This window comes from Dipodomys merriami, unplaced genomic scaffold, assembly GCF_024711535.1.
Source record: "Dipodomys merriami isolate MVZ:Mamm:240054 unplaced genomic scaffold, mDipMer1.0.p SCAF_15, whole genome shotgun sequence".
Classification (NCBI taxonomy): domain Eukaryota; kingdom Metazoa; phylum Chordata; class Mammalia; order Rodentia; family Heteromyidae; genus Dipodomys; species Dipodomys merriami.
The window spans coordinates 30,932,130-30,950,377 of NW_027202826.1; the positions used below are offsets into that span (position 1 = coordinate 30,932,130).

Consider the following 18,248-nt stretch of genomic DNA (forward strand, 5'->3'; position numbering starts at 1 on the left):
GATTTTCCTGCACAAGGTGGCTAGGAACAATAACCTTTATATTTCAGCCTCTTGAGTCGGTAGAATGACAGACATGAGCCAACAGTTCCTTACTTAAGAGTTAATGTGCTAAGACAATTCACCTATGAACATTTTCTTTCTGGAATGAAATAGATTCCCTTACCAACAAACATGATTTGATTTTAGAAATGTTTATATATTACATCACTAAGTATAACTGATTGATGCATTTGCACTGTTATTGGCAGTTTGGTAATGCTTAGTATCAGAAAGATTATCAGGCTTTTCTTCCATCACAACTAGAACTCTCCTCCACATTCCCCCACCTTGAAGCCTCTCAGAATCCTTGCAAGCATATGCTTCTTGTCAGGTGCCTAGTGTAGAACACCTGACTAGCCAGGCCATGGATGCAGACACCATGCCTCAAAGCAAACAAAGAAAATCCTTGCTTGATTGGAGAAATTAAAAGAAGGTATAAGAAGGGCAACTCTCCCAGAGTGGTAAGTAGAAGACAGAAATTCAAATTAATAAGCCCCTCCAGACTTTATTTAAAGCCTCTCACAACCAAATTAATTTGAGGGAGAATGTGGATGTCACCTGCAGTCTCTATCCACTTCCACATTGTTATTACAACATGTTTATGGTAAAAAAGTAATGGAGTTCACGGGGATATTTCCATAAATCTGACAGCCTGCCCTGACCAAATAATACCTACCATTTGGGCATCTAACTTCCTTTCCACCAGTAGTAACTACATTATATTGACAAAATGTTAACATTGGAGGTCACAGGAAAATACATGTTTTCCAGAGAGTGGTGAACTGTCTCACCTAAATCAAATATCTACATTAGCAAAGAAAGAACAGAAGTCAGTTACACTTGTAGGCTGCACTGTAGATGCTCTTGAAAGGGATATGAAAAAAAATGCAGAACTCCATGGAGCCAAGGTGGTTTAAGCCAATATTTCTAGCTTCTCAGCATGTTGACATCTGAGCATCAGGGTAAGAAGCCAGCCTGGATGTGGAAGACTTGGAGACTCTTATCTAAGTTATCTACCAAAAAACCTGAAAGTGGAGCTGAGGTTTCGGTGGTAGACTGTTGTCTTTGTGATAAAGCTCAGAGACAGCAATAGTCCCTGTGTTCAAGGCCGAGGACATGAACCCACGCCCACACTCAGTCTCTCTCTCTCTCTCTCTCTCTCTCTCTCTCTCTCTGTCTCTCTCTCTCTCTCTCTCTCTCTCTCTCTGTCTCTCTCTCTCTCTTTCTCTCTTTCTGTCTTTCTCACTCACACATACACACACTTACACACACACACACACACACACACACACACACACACACACATGAACATACAAAATGAACAAATCTACTGAAGAATTCTGAAGGTTAAGCAAAGTGTTAAATAAAACCTGTAGAACAGCACACACACATACACACACACACACAAATATGGGAATTCAAAGAAAATTTGCAAAATGTGAGCAAATCGGTAAAGTAGAGGTATAGTTGTGATATGTCCAGCATCATTACTGAACTTCTACCAAAAGGAGTATAATGACCTGTAATGAAAAACACAGAGGGGTTCTTCCTGAAATGTTTCTCTATGACTTTTCATTTTCATGCCTGTTAGAATGTCCCCAAAATACCCAAAAGCATTTCCATATTTGAATAGGGAAAGTTGTAACAAGTTCCAAATTGATGCATGAATGGAATACAATAAACGAAAGTATGTGCTTTGTAAGGTTTGAATGAATGTTTACATTTCCCTAATATTTGCTTTAATGGAGGGTGGTTTTCACAAAATTGAGTCCAGGAAAACAACAGGCCACACTGTGATGTGTAAATAAAGATTTAGCTGTTGTGCAATAAATGAGCTGCCTGATACAGGTGTGGAAATTTAAAACTTTTGTTTCTGAAATGTCTTTTGCTTCTTCAATCATGTTTCATCAAATCATGTGAAATAAGTCTACCAAAAAAGTAGACTTACTATACGATGGGCGTCTAAAACTGAATGCTAGGAGATAATGAATATTGTCTTGTTTATTTTCAAAAGTACAGTTCTAATTTGATTCTGTATTTTTAATCAGTGGAAGTCAGACTTTCCTTGTTGACGGGAGCATGTCTGTGTTGAGCGCAGACACTGGTGAGAATGTGGAGCAGGGGGAGAAGAGATGACCTTCTGGCCCTTGTCTGTGCACACTTGTGTCCGTGAGATGATCTGTTTCCTGTCTCATCCAAAACAGTTGGTTGTGAGGCTCTTCAAGGTTATATGTCACTCGCATTACCACCTTGGATGGGGATAATTTTCTGACCATTGTTGTGATGTAAACTTTGTTTCAATTTCAGACTTTTGGGTTTTTTAAGTCTGTGATGGCTTCTTACTTCCTTTTTATATTGATCACGAAGAATGCAACACATGCACAGGATGTTTCATTGCTTTATGTCATTCTGGGTATGTGTATGTTTGTATGCGAACACATGCATATTTCGCTTCGGCTCATGGTGTAGCACTGGTGACTGACCTTAATACGCAATGGAGGCATCATGGACTTAACTCCTAGGACTGGCTTGGAAGGCCAATCCTCAGATCACAGCCTCTACATTAACTGTGATTAAAGGCATAAATCCCATTGCCAGGCTTCTCTTCGGTCTTTACCACTAATATTTAACCTAACTCTTCATGTTGTGATTGGATCCCATTTACTCAGGAAAGTGAATATTTTTTTTTGAAATTTGGTGATAGATTTATTTCCATTTAAATCTCAAATGTGTTTTTTTATTGTGGACATACTGTACAGAGGGATTACAATTACATGGGCAAGATAATGAGTACATTTCTTATCAAGCATTGAAGCCTCCTCCTTTGTTTTCCCTTCACATCACTTCCTAGCCTCCCCCCACTCCGTACTCAATAGTCCCCCCCCTACCCAATTCTCCCCTCCCGCACCAAAATTGTAAAGTTCGTTTTTGACATGACAACTTGTACTTCTCATTGTTGCAACAGGTCCACCTGTATCTTTAAACGACTTGTATATGTATGAGTCAAGAAGAAAAGGGCAGATAAAGTGATGTCAGGAAAATGAACACTTAGATATGTATTTAAATGTTTTTCTTTAATGCATTTGTTTCTAATGCATTTATAAGATTATCTCTTTGTTGCTTTGTATGTCCCTCCACCACACTATAACCCCTGCCTTCACTATATTTGATGTCGGTATCATTTGTGGAGGAGATGGTGAAGAGGAAAATGAATATTTCTTTGTTGCTTTGTATGTCCCTCCCCCACAGTGTAACCCCCACTTTCACTTTATTTGATGTCAGTATAACATGTGGAGGAGATGGGGACAAACAAGTCGTTTAAGTATTCAGGTGGACCTGTTGCAACAAGGAGAATTACAAAATGTCATGTCAAAGCAAGCTTTACAACGTCGGTGTGTGGGGGGGGAGGAGGGTATGATTGGGTGGGGGGGAGGGGGGAGGCTGGGAAGGGAGGTGAAGGGTAAACAAAGGAGGAGGCTGCAATGCTTGGTAAGAAATGCATGCATTATCCTGCCAATGTAATTATAACCCCTCTGTACAGTATGTTCTCAAATAAAATAAAATTAAATTAAAAATTTAAAAAAAAAAGAATAAACAGCTACAAGGGCTTTCTCCAACCCTTTTCTGCTGAGGCATCTATTCTTGGTGACATTGTCTCACCTCTTCAAGGCATAAGATGGTGGGGACTAGGATTCCTTTAGGGATAAATTTCTGCCTTTATTCCACAGATAGCTTATACTTTGCTATTATCTCATTCAGCCCTTCTAGGAAATACAATTTTGGGAACGCTGGCCTGAAGAATGGATAACTGAAGACTGATGGAAAAAATATAGCATATGTATTAGTGATGCTGCTTGCATATGAATTTTCAGGACTTTCACCTACAGGAAGAAGCCTGCATAATAAACAACACCATCCTGTCTTATTACTTTAGATTTTGTCTTGGATTCCCCTCCATAGTCTTTACCTACATGGACTCCTGGCTTGTCTGTGGGACACTTGGCTGTGGTAATAGTGACAGGAACAGAACAGAACAGTCTTTGCCCACTTTGAGTCTAGGAAAGTGTATGTCTTCCTTATGAAAACTCAGCTCCTTGTAGAACATGTGGAATCCAACCAGAGCTGGCACAAAATATAAAGGCCTGTGTCAGCCCCGTTCTAGGGGCAGCAGATATAGCAACACACATGTCACTGGTTGAACCAGAACAACTGCCAGCTGAACCAACACCCTCAAACCAATATGCGGATGAACCAATAACATGACTGGCCAACACAGAGAATCCTGTTTTCATTTTATTATATCAACAATTAGCATAAGAGAAAACAATATAAGTGAAAAACTTAGCATACTATGGGGATAGGTATGACTTTACATTTGGAAAGATGGGAAGAGGAAGTGGGAGGCAAAAGAAGGTGAGCTTGTCTTCAGTGGTGCTCACACAATCATAGCTTCATTGTCAGTCTAAAAGAAACAAGAAGAAAACAAGAAATCTTGCTATGAATGGTCTCCAATTCTTCTCTCAAATCCTGACAAATACAACTACTCTAAAGACTTTCTCAAAGCAATGAGATAAACACCACAAAAACATGAAAGGGCAAAATAGAAATATGTGATAGAAATCCTGAAGTTCTGAATCTAAGCTCAATTTCTGAGATGAATCCTGGGGAAGAAGCTATACTTAGCTACCATTAACAAATCAGACCTGGATTTTCTAAGAAACCTCTATTAAATTTATTCAATTGGGAAAATTAACTTTTCACAAATTATCTGACAGGAATCCTCAGATTCTGACATGATCCTGGTTGATTTGAGAGTTGAAAGAAACTAATTGTGAGATTGCACAATTAGATTGCCTTTTGAAAACAGACATGGCCATGGTTTTGGTCTCCTGACAGGGTAATGAGCTGTGATCACCTTTGGGAAGAGAAAGAGGTGGTGACCTGGCCTGCACCATTCCCTTTAGGACAGAATCTTCTGCATTAGCCATGGCCTAAAGCATCTCCCAAGCCTGGGCAGCCTCCCTGCTGGTCCTCCCCAAGGGCAGTTCAACTGTTCATTTAAATTGTTCCTGCTTCCTGAGGCCACCTCACATTTCCACAGTACCTGAACTCTCCTAAGAAATGGGAGTGAAGTCTTTGGCAAAGATTCTGGGAGTATTTTCAATCAAAAACTGCACCAGGGCAACCTGTAACACAAAAAGAGACACATAGACTACTCTTGTCATCTGGCAGTTATGAATCCTCTGATCTGTGATTCTTGGAGCAAACACACAGAGGCTTGAGGAATGTGGGGAAAAACTCAGAATTTAAATTAGAAGCGATGTATAAGCCACTTTTGTCAGAGACATAATTTACAAACTATGCATGGTGTTTATAGACCAGAGCTTGAAACACAATGAATGGACGAGAGGCACAGTGAGTCACTTTGCTTAACTGCCAACATCTTTGTAATATCCAAAATTATATCTTCTTTATAGTGTCATTGTTATATCTCTAAATAGTTTGTTTTCCTTACAGTTGTATATAGTAATATTTAAAAGAAAATAATTGAATAAAATGAACTCCTGAAATTCCCTTCCAAAGTGCCCTGCCTTAAACTCAGGCCAGCTTGTGTGTGGAGCTGTGGGGAAGGAAGAGCCCCTGCAGAGGAGCTCTGTGTCATGCAGCTGCAATCCCTGCTCCACACTGCTGGGCCTCAACCCTGTGGCAGGGTGAGCCTGGCAACTGCCCTGGTCTCATATACCCTCTGTTTATGTGCAGACATTTTAGAATAGTTCACTAGTTTCTATTTTGTGTAGTGAATGAGGAATACTATGTATAGTTTATATATTAGGCATCTCTCAAAAGACCCTGAAGAATGTTTCCCTTCCGGTAGATGCATTTGGGAGGAAAAGTTGAAGACTTTTCATTAGTGGGAGGTAATCATAAGGAGCTGAGCTCAGAGAATACTGAAGGATTCTAGTCTGTTCCTCTCATCTCTCTGTCTCACTCTATGGACTAGATCAGTACAAGTTATTAGATGATACTCTTTACTAACAGGAATCTGATGACTTATCAACAGGGACCAATATTTCTCTAAATGAAAACAACTGCCAGAGGGAGCCTATGCATAGGACAGAGATTCTAGCCTTCATGGTTTAATCCCATTCTTAAGGGGAAGTGTCTGCACAGGAACAGAGCACTGGGCAGGATCTGCACCTCCACTCTACAGAGGAAAACACTAACTTGAAAACGATCCCAAGATAACAGATCCACAATGGCATGAAGAGAGCAAAACATTGGTGGTTGGACTCATTGTCACCATTGTCGTCATCCTTTCTTCCCTACGGTTTGGTCAGACTAGACTCTTCGACACTGCTGCTTTCTCCTTGCTGCACATGTTTGTAAACCTCACCACAGATAGGATGAACACCTCTTTTCCTGAGGTCTGCAGTCCATTGTGTCCTTAAATCCTGGGCTGTCAGGCATGCCTTTCCAGATCCAACCAGCCACTCTGCTTGTCAGGATGAAGCTAGGAGAGGCCATTACCTTTCTCATGAGTTGCATATCAAATCCTGCCCTGGCATCAGGGGGCGGGAACATCAAGCTGGGGGCTGTGCACACAGCTAGGTTGTAGGCGGTCATCAGGTTTAGGAAGCAATTCTGGTGGATTTGGCTAAACATTCCAAACAGATGTTTCAGCAGCAGTTGGTTGACTCTGGGCAGCATTTCTAAAAGACTGAACTCAGAAAAACACACTTTCAGGTAAGCAATTACTTGTAGCAGATTCTACATACACAAAGTGCCTGTTCTATATGTTGGACTGAACTAATTGAAAGTATAAAGAGAGAAGGATATACTTTAACCTACTGCATAAAATCTATCTTTGAGATGACTACAGTACACATTATCTTGGAACAGATGTATTTAGATCAATAGAATGATAGTGTCTTTTAAAATAAACATTGTATTGGGTCACATTGTACTCAACAAAAATCTTCCTGAAAAAAATAAACAACAAAATTATCTCTGAAATGGCAATTATGAAATCAGGTTTAGTGATCACATCGCAAAGTAATACTATTATGAGAGACTCATTCCAAGAAAGAATGAATATAAAAATTTCATTGAAGCGATTCAGACTTTGATGTTTATGTTAGTATTTGACCAAGCTGAGATCTTGCCCTCCCTACATGGGTCCATCAGTATAATCTGCTATCCATCAGTGTTGACTTTCCTTATGTGTACATGGGAAAGAAGCTATGCAAACAATACCACAGGAAAAAACTCATTCATATACACAGATTATAATTGCCTGTCTCTATGAAGTCTTGCATGAATGTGTCCAAATGAAAATTTTACCCGACTCAATTATTTCAGCACCTCAAACTCTCTTCTCCATGAGGCTACTTTTCCCTAAGAGTAGAAACGTTGGATTTTTTAATCCTACCCAGAGCAGACTCATTTCCTGAATCCTACCTCTGGGCCAGAATGATTTTCTCCTCTTCAAGGTCTTCATCCATGATCCTAAGCCATGTCTCATACATGCCAGTGTAAAACACACCGCCTTGCACATTGCGAAGAAAATCCTTCCAGAGACAAAAGCAGGATGTTCTGATGCAACAAACTATGTCATACAATTATAACATGCAGGGGGAAGCAATGTATTGACCCCCATCCCTTCTCAATGAGTGAATCTGTGACCTACAGTGCCCTCTCTTCACTTCCCACATAGACAGGTGCCAGCAGCCTCCCCACCTGAACTGAAAGCACAAAGCAGAGCATGGCAGTGCTGCTGAGGCAGGAAGGATTAGGGATCTGATGAAGACAACTTAGAAACAGGTATTTGGAAATATGCTAGTGCTATATTTGCTTCAAACTGAAGGAAGAGGATCACTTCTTTTCTCAAGGAACAGACTCTGTTTCATAACAGACTACACCCCTTCCTGACAGGAATACCCTCTCAATTAAAAAGTACACCCACACATCACAAACCAGAATGGAAAACAAGAGCCATGAACTTCAAAAGAACTAAGTGAACAGTCCCTACTTTAAGAAACTTCGGAAAAACCCACCTGTATTAGGTACTGTGGGAGTGAGGACCCATCTCCCCTTTCTCTGAAAACTCCTACCTGACAGGAACAATCTACTCTAAAGGACAATGCTGGGTATGCAGTGGTTCTAAATCCTATTGCTGATCAGAAATAGGCCCACACATTTCACCTGTTTCTTTGCAGTTTTAATTGAACCAGTAGTGTTTTTTGTGAATTAAATACTTCTGTACATATCATATGGGAAGGACTAGGGATACAGTATGTTAGTTCTGAATTTTGGCTTAAAATTCCCCAACACTCTGCAATGAATGAAATACATCCTCTTACACCTGTGAGTACCAGTTAGTTACCTTTCCTTTTACATCCATGAACAGTACCTATATTAGGTTTCTTTCAGCCTGTTGGGTTAAAGCACTTGTCCAACCTCATCAACATGCATCAATAAGAATTTCGCAAGAGATGGCGGAAGATGGCGGAGGAGAAGCTGGAATCTGAACAAGCTCTCGCATAGAAAACAGTTTTAGGGTTCCAGTGAACAGTCCTAATCCAGAGAATCACACCAAGTGTGCCATCACTGGACAGAGAGTTAGATAAGAGAGGGGAAGTCAAGGCAACAAGACACATCTGAGAGCTTGCCAGCAGCCGCCTCCGCGGCGGCAGTGTCGCGATGGCGACCGCACCCATACCTGACCCATACCTGAGCGTGCACACAGAGAGTCCGGGACGAAGGAGCCAGACGCAGCAGGCGAGCGGATTCTACTCAACACCAGCAAGAACCGACAAGGAGCGGACATCTTCATCCTGCAGTTTGCAGACCAGTGATGACCCAGGATCCAAGACTCGGCGTGAGTAGAAGCCCGACGTCCTCACTCCTTCTCAGGGAGCAGAGGAGGGAAGGCCACCCCTCCCCCCCAGCACTGATGATCTCCATCTTGGATACCGACAAAGCTCTCGGAGGAGCTGCCAGCTCCAACTCAGGCCTTGGAATAAAACGAGTCATTTAGCAGATCACAAGAACTTAACGGGGAAGTGACCTGCCAGACTCAGCTCGATCCAGGGAAAAGTCACCCAGCTCAGGTGCCAGCCATTGGAGTGGCTTTCCTCACTGGGTAACCAGAGCCAGACGCTGCCCCTTCCTCTAGCAGCCTCAACAATCAATTGAAAAACAGAAACCCTGAGAATGGCTCCAGGCTGGGCTCTGTGAGTTTTTTTTTTTTTCACAAAATAGCCCCAGGGAAAAGCTACTGATTGGTGAAAGGCTTCAACTCTACCCAGAACCTAGCCTCACCACTGCATCCCCCTCTTTTGTGATTCTCAAAGCAGATCTGTCTCCCATTAAACTAATCTGGGAGGGGGATCTCAAAATCTTGGGTAAAGCAGAGCATATTTCTGCCTGTTCGAACAAACTGACTTAAGAAACCAATCAAGCCACAGGACCTCAAGCTGACTAGAGACTCCAACAAGAGGCTGGTTACAGACAAAAGGGAGATACAGGATTCTTCCCACCCCTCCCAAAAAATCAAAAAAAAAATCAAAGAACTTTTTTCTTTTCTTTTTTTTTCTCCTTCTTTTCTTTTTTTTTTCTTTTCTTTCTTTTTTTTTGGTACCTTATACATATAAAAAAATTTTTTTTCCTTTTCTAAAAATTTTATTAATCTTTAATTTTTGCCTTTTTTGAAAAAATAATTGTTTTCCAGTAACTTCTTTCCTCTTATAATTTTTATTTTAGGAATACGTGAATGTGCGGTTTCCTTTCTTTTCTTGTCTTCTTTCGCTTTCTCTTTCTTTCTTAACTATCTTTTTGTTTTTTGTCTAGCTCTACTGAACTTCTGATCTTTTTTTCTCCCTTTATTATCCTGTTCACCTATTCCTCTCTCTTGATCTTCTTTATGTGACTTAACTCTTGTCCTGCACATCCTCAGATAAACCCCCTAGTTAACTAGTCTACTAGTTAACTATCCCCCATTGTATACACACTTAATCCACAAATTTATTACCCAATTCAAAACCTCTGAGACTTAAATTCCTTAATAGCAGTACTACCTCTTTATACCTATATAATATTTTAAGCATTTTTAAAAGTTTTTCACTTCTCCTCTATGTCCCTTCCCTTTTCTTAATATACTCACATTCCTCTCTAAATATATGGTCTTTTAATCTCCATAATAATATTAATTTTTACATTTCTATTTTTTTTGGTCTCTTTTCATTTCACTTTCCCTTTCTTCTTTTTCTCTCTCTCTCTACTTGCATCCTACCCAACCTATTTCCTGCATTAGGATTAGGACATAGTTAACTCTCCCTGTGCCCCCCCCCCCCACACCAATCTATTCCTATTTTTTGCCCACATCTCTCCTTAACCCTAATAATTTCTGGTCTTCCAAATTCTCCTCTGTGGTTCGAAGCCCATTAACATATATTTGTTTGATGTTGAATAGATGTATCTGTTGAACTAGATTGTATCTGTAGACTATTGACTGCACAAAAGCAAACTTTGATTGATGGTTGCCTTAAGATAGTGTTCTAGATAACAAAGCTGGTGCTATTTTCATCTCAAATGGCAGAGTAAGCCGGAAAAATACAAGAAAAATGGCAAATCTGGATATCTCAATTCCCAATCTTGATAATCAGGGGTCAGAACAGATAATGAATAATCCAGAGGAGAGTTCCCAAATAGCTCTACAAACACTGCTGGCAAATATGATAAATGAGAAGTTTGACAACTTACAAAGGATTCTGTATGAGCGTGAAAGGTAGAGAGAGGAGGCATCCCAAAAGCTTATACAGGAATATTATAAGCGTGAGGAAGCTACTCAAAAACTGATATAGGATTTTCGTGAACAACTTGAGAATATTCAAAGAGAAAGGGAGGAATGGTGTGAGCAGGCTGAGAACACTCAAAGAGAACTGCAGTAATCCCACAAACGGGAGGAAAGAGAACTACAGGAATCCCATGAACAGGAGGAAGCTAATCAAAGAGTAATACAGGAATTGAGAGACCAGGTAGAGAATACACAAAGATCACTAAAGGCATTCATGGAATCCATTAACAAAGAGCTGAAGGAAGTCAGGGAGACCACAAAGGGAATGCTGAATGGAACCCAACAGAAGGAATGGGAGTCCAAAGAAACCATAACCAATCAACTAAGTGATTTGAGAACAAACACTGAACACCAAATTAAGGAAGTAAAGAAATTCATACAAGACCTAAAACAGAGTTTCAACAAAGAACTTGAAGCCATCAAAGCTGACCAATTAGAAGGAAAAGAGATAAAAAACAAAGTAGAGAGTCTTGACAGCAGGTTAGACCATGCAGAAGATCGAATCTCAGGGACTGAAGACAGCCTAGATATTATACAGAAAGAACATACAACCATCCAAGACAAGTCCAAGAAATATGATAGATCTATCCAACACCTGGAAGACACCATCAGAAGGCCTAATCTAAGGATAATGGGTGTAGAGGAGCACCTAGAAACAGAAGTTAATGGTCTAGGAAATTTGTTTAACAGGATCCTAGCAGAGAACTTCCCAAACATACAAAAAGATAGGCCTATTCAGATACAAGAAGCTTTTAGAACCCCAAATAGACCAGACCAGAATAGGACATCCCACCGTCACATTATAATCCACACAGGATCAACACAGACCAAGGAAAAGATCCTTAAAGCTGTCAAGGAGAAAAGGGTAATCACCTATAAAGGGAAACCAATTAGAATCACCTCAGATTTCTCAGCAGAGACAATCAAAGCAAGAAGAGCCTGGAATGATGTATGCCATGCCCTAAAAACAAACAACTATCAACCAAGAATACTGTATCCAGCTAAACTCTCCTTCATGACTGAAGGCCAAATAAAAACCTTCCATAGCAAAGAAAAATTGAAACAATACATCTCCAGCCCTACAAAAGATTCTTAAAGATGTCCTACACATAGAAAACCAACAATACCGCAATAAAGGCCAAGAAACTGCACCCAAACTGAGAATCCAAGAACCATAGGAAGAACCCAGTTTACGCAGCCCCCAAGAAGGTGGATAACATGGCAGGAACTCCCAAATACCTCTCAGTCCTATCTCTTAACGTTAAAGGACAGAACGCACCAATTAAGCAACATAGACTGTCTAGTTGGATTAAAAAACAAGACCCTTCTATCTGCTGCCTGCAGGAGTCACATCTTGCCCGTAAAAACAAACACATTTTCAAGGTTAAAGTCTGGAATAAAATCTACCAAGCAAACAGCCCCCATAAACAGGCGGGAGTTGCAATCCTAATATCAGATAAAATAGACTTCAAATTAAAATTCGTGAGAAGAGATAAAGAAGGTCGCTACATACTAATTAAAGGATCTCTCCTTCAGGAGGATATTACAATTCTAAATATCTACTCGCCAAACAATGGAGCACCCAAATTTATCAAAGAAACACTACTTTCCCTCAAATCCCATATAAATCCAAAGACATTAATCATTGGGGATTTTAACACACCACTCTCCCCACTAGATAGATCAACTCGGCAAAAACTCAACAGAGAAACCGGAGATCTAAACAGCTGCATAGATCAACTAGACTTAACAGACATCTACCGAACATTTCACCCAGCAGCATCAGAATACACGTTTTTCTCTAAAATAGACCACATTTTAGGCCACAAAGCAAACTTGTCTAAATTCAGAAACATTGAAGTTATACCTTGCATCCTCTCTGACCACAAGGGAATAAAATTAGAATTCAACACCAAAAGCCACCAAAGAAAGTCCGGCATCACATGGAGGCTGAACAACACACTGCTGAATCAAGAGTGGGTCATGGAAGAGATTAGAAAGGAAATTAAAATGTTCATGCTATTCAACAAAAAAGAACACACAAATTACCAGCTCCTCTGGGACACAGCAAAGGCAGTACTCAGAGGCAAGTTTATACCTCTGAGCTCCTACATCAACAAATTGGAGAGATCTGCAACTAACAATTTAATGACGCATCTAAACCTCCTTGAAAAAGAGCAGCAAGATAAACCCCAATCCAGTAGACAGAAAGAAATAATCAAAATTAAATCAGAATTAAATGAATTAGAATCCAAAAAAACTATGGAAAGAATCAACAAAACAAAGAGTTGGTTCTTAGAAAAACTTAACAAAATTGACAGACCCTTAGCAAATCTTATCATAAAAAGAAGAGAACACACCCAAATTAATAAACTCAGAGATGAGAATGGAAACATCACCATGGAATCAACCAAGATTCAGAACATTATAAGGAAATACTTCTCAAAACTTTATGCTAATAAGTTTGAGAACTTGACAGAAATGGACCTTTTCCTAGCAAATATTGACATGCCAAAACTAAACCAAGATGAGTTAAACTATCTTAACAGGCCCATATCAAGCACTGAAATAGAAACAGCAATAAGAGACCTCCCAGCTAAGAAGAGTCCAGGACCAGATGGTTTTACAGCGGAATTTTACAAGGCCTTCAAAGCAGAGCTCACACCAATACTCCTCCAACTCTTCAATGAAATTGAAAGAGAAAGCTCACTACCGAACACATTCTATGAAGCCATCATAACCCTCATCCCAAACCCAGGCAGGGACTCATCAAAGAAAGAGAACTATAGACCCATTTCTTTGATGAACATTGATGCAAAACTTCTCAACAAAATTTTGGCCAATCGACTTCAACAATTCATCCAAAAAATCATACACCACGATCAAACAGGATTCATTTCAGGGATGCAAAGCTGGTTCAATATATGCAAATCAATTAATATTATTCATCACATCAACAGGAGCAAGAATAAGAACCACATGGGTATCTCAATAGATGCAGAAAAAGGATTCGACAAGATCCAACACCCCTTCATGATGAAGGTTTTGGAAAAATTAGGAATCCATGGAACATTCCTCAATACAATAAAGGCTGTATATGACAAACCTACAGCCAGCATTATACTCAATGGTGAAAAACTAAAGCCATTTCCTCTTAACTCAGGAACAAGAAAAGGATGCCACTTTCTCCACTTAAATTCAATCTAGTATTAGAATGCCTAGCTACAGCAATAAGACAAGATGCAGACATAATGGGGATCCAAATAGGGAAAGAAGAAATAAAACTCTCCCGCTTTGCACATGACATGATCTTACATTTAAAGAATCCCATAGACTCCACTCCCAAATTACTCAAGCTGATTCAAAACTTTGGCAAAGTAGCAGGTTATAAAATTAACCCCCCAAAATCAATGGCTTTTCTGTATGCCAACAATGAGAAAAGTGTGGCTGAAATTAGGAAAGCAACTCCATTTGTAATAGCCCCACAAAAAATAAAATACTTAGGAATTAACTTAACTAAAGAAGTGAAGGACCTCTATGATGAAAACTTTAAAATATTGAAAAAGGAAATCAACACAGAACTAAAAAAATGGCAAAGCGTCCCATGCTCCTGGATTGGAAAGATTAATATCCTGAAAATGGCAATACGTCCCAAGGCTATCTACAAATTCAACCCAATACCTATCAAAATTCCAACCTCATTCTTCAAGGAAATAGAAGAGGCAATCCAAAAATTCATATGGAACAATAAAAGAACTCGAATAGCAAAAACGCTCCTAAACGGAACTAACACTGCTGGAGGAATATCAATACCAAATTTCAAACTCTACTATAAAGCCATAGTAATCAAAACAGCTTGGTATTGGCATAAGAACAGACCTCAGGACCAATGGAATAGAATTGAAAACCCAGAAATGAACCTACAGACCTATAGCCATCTAATCTTCGATAAGGAAGCTAAAACAATAGAATGGAAGAAAGACAGCCTCTTCAGTAAATGGTGCTGGCAAAATTGGTTAACTACATGTAGAAAACTAAAGCTAGATCCTTATATATCACCCTGCACCAGAATCAACTCCAAATGGATCAAAGACCTTGAACTCAAAGCAGACACTCTGAAAACATTACAGGATGGAATAGGAGAAACCCTAGGTCTCCTTGGCTCAGGTCGATATTTTCTGAATAGAGACCCGGAAGCACAACAAATCCAAGAAAGGTTGGACAAATGGGATTGCATAAGATTGCAGAGCTTCTGCAGGGCAAATGACATAGCTAGCAAGATCAATAGAAAGCCCCCGGATTGGGAGAAGATCTTTACTAGCCATACAACGGACAAGGGTCTCATAGCTAAAATATACTTGGAACTCAAAAATTAAACCACCCAACAACAAATCCTCAAAGAAACAACTGCCCAATAAATATGTGGGCGAAAGACTTAAAGAGAAGCTTCTCTGAAGAAGAAAGAAGGATGGCCATTAGACACATGAAGAAATGTTCAACATCCCTAGCCATAAAAGAAATGCAAATCAAAACAACATTGAGATATCACCTCACTCCAGTTAGAAAGGCAAAAATCAAGAACTCTAACAACAACAGATGCTGGAGGGGATGTGGACAGAAAGGAACCTTACTTCATTGTTGGTGGGAATGTAAACTTGTTCAACCACTTTGGAAAGCAGTATGGAGGTTCCTCAAAAGACTTCACATAGATCTCCCCTATGATCCAGCAATCCCACTTTTGGGCATTTACCCAAATGTTTACAAACAAGACCACACTAAAGCTACCAGCACAACTATGTTTATTGCAGCATTATTTACCATAGCTAAGATATGGAACCAACCCAGATGCCCCTCAGTAGATGAATGGATCAAGAAAATGTGGTATATATACACAATGGAATTCTATGCCTCCATCAGAAAGAATGACATTTCCCCATTTGTTAGGAAATGGAAAGGTTTGGAAAAAATTATATTAAGTGAAGTAAGCCAGGCCCAAAGAAGCATAGGTCCCATGGTTTCCCTTATTTACAATATCTAATATAGGTATGAGTCAAGCGGAAAAGGTCAGATAATGTGATGTTAGGAAAATGAACCCTTAAATATGTATTTTAATGTTTTCGTTTCTTTCATGCATGTGTTTCTAACGCATTTATAAGATTATTTCTTTGTTGCTTTGTATGTCCCTCCCCCACAGTGTAAACCCCGCTTTCACTATATTTGATGTCAGTATAACATGTGGAGGAGATGGGGACAAACAAGTCGTTTAAGGATTCAGGTGGACCTGTTGCAACAATGAGAAGTACAAAATGTCATGTCAAAACCAGCTTTACAATTTCGGTGTGGGGGGGGAGGGGGGTATAATTGGGTGGGGGGAGGGGGGAGGCGGGGAAGGGAAGTGAAGGGTAAACAAAGGAGGAGGCTGCAATGCTTGGTAAGAAATGTATGCATTATCCTGCCCATGTAATTGTAGCCCCTCTGTACAATATGTTCTCAAATAAAATAAAATACAATTTAAAAAAAAAAAAAAAGAACAGACCTCAGGACCAATGGAATAGAATTGAAAACCCAGCAACGAACCTACAGACCTATAGCCATCTAAACCTCGATAAGGGAGCTAAAACAATAGAATGGAAGAAAGACAGCACCTTCAGTAAATGGTGCTGGCAAAATTGGTTAACTACTTGTAGAAAACTAAAGCTAGATCCTTATATATCACCCTGCACCAGAATCAACTCCAAATAGATCAAAGACCTTGAAGTCAAAGCAGACACTCTGAAAACATTACAGGATTAAATAGGAGAAACCCTAGGTCTCCTTGGCTCAGGCCGAAATTTTTTGAATAGAGACCCGGAAACACAACAAATCAAAGAAAGGTTGGACAAATGGGATTGCATAAGGTTGCAGAGCTTCTTCAGGGCAAATGACATAGCTAGCAAGATCAATAGAAAGCCCACAGACTGGGAGAAGTTCTTTACTAGCCATACAACGGACAAGGGTCTCATAGCTAAAATATACTTGGAACTCAAAAAATTAACCCCCCCAAAAACAAATCCTCAAAGAAACAACTGTCCAATAAATAAGTGGGCGAAAGACATAAAGAGAAACTTCTCTGAAGAAGAAAGAAGGATGGCCAATAGACACATGAAGAAATGTTCAACATCCCTAGCCATAAAAGAAATGCAAATCAAAACAACATTGAGATATCACCTCACTCCAGTTAGAAAGGCAAAAATCAAGAACTCTAACAACAACAGATGCTGGAGGGGATGTGGACAGAAAGGAACCTTACTTCATTGTTGGTGGGAATGTAAACTTGTTCAACCACTTTGGAAAGCAGTATGGAGGTTCCTCAAAAGACTTCACATAGATCTCCCCTATGAACCAGCAATCCCACTTTTGGGCATTTACCCAAATGTTTACAAACAAGACCACACTAAAGCTACCAGCACAACTATGTTTATTGCAGCATTATTTACCATAGCTAAGATATGGAACCAATCCAGATGCCCCACCAGTAGATGAATGGATCAAGAAAATGTGGTATATACACACAATGGAATTCTATGCCTCCATCAGAAAGAATGACATTGCCCCATTTGTTAGGAAATGGAAAAACTTGGAAAAAATTATATTAAGTGAAGTAAGACAGACCCAAAGAAACATAGGTCCCATGGATTCCCTTATTTGCAATATCTAGATATGTATGAGTCAAGCGGAAAAGGTCAGATAATGTGATGTTAGTAAAGTAACCCTTAGATATGTATTTTAATGTTTTTTCTTTCATGCATTTGTTTCTAACACATTTATAAGATTATTTCTTTGTTGCTTTGTATGTCCCTCCCCCACAGTATAACCCCTGCTTTCACTATGTTTGATGTCAGTATAACTTGTGGAGGAGATGGGGAAAAACACGTCGTTTAAGGATACAGGTGGACCTGTTGCAACAATGAGAAGTACAAGTTGTCATGTGGAAAACGAGCTTTACAACTTTGGTGGGGGTGGGAAGATTGGTTGTGGGAGTGGAGAGGGAGGCTGGGAAGGGATGTGAAGGGTAAAAAAAGGAGGAGGCTGCAATGCTTGATAAGAAATGTACGCATTATCCTGCCCATGTAATTGTAACCCCTATGTACAGTACTTTCACAATAAAAAATTTAAAAAAATCAATGGCTTTTCTGTATGCGAACAATGAGAAAATCGCAGCTGAAATCAGGAAAGCAACTCCATTCCTAATAGCCCTCTCCCAATAAAATACCTAGGAATTAACTTAACCAAAGAAGTGAAGGAACTCTATGATGGAGACTTAAAAACAAAGCAGAACTTAGAAAGTGGCAAAAACCCCCATGCTCCTGGATTG

The 18,248-nt window shown here is 39.7% G+C and overlaps 1 protein-coding gene across 1 annotated transcript in view; it reads right to left on the bottom strand.

Annotated features, from left to right (window-relative positions):
• Positions 1 to 7,510: 7,510 nt before the first annotated feature.
• LOC138826743 (rho GTPase-activating protein 20-like) overlaps positions 7,511 to 18,248 on the bottom strand; it is an 88,704-nt gene continuing 77,966 nt past the window's right edge. Inside the window, exons 8-9 of the mRNA XM_070021984.1 lie at positions 8,770 to 8,873; positions 7,511 to 7,607 (exon numbers count right to left, since the gene is read on the bottom strand). Coding sequence (XP_069878085.1) covers positions 8,829 to 8,873 — 45 coding nt within the window. The 3' untranslated portion in view covers positions 7,511 to 7,607; positions 8,770 to 8,828. The remainder of the gene's footprint in view (positions 7,608 to 8,769; positions 8,874 to 18,248) is intronic.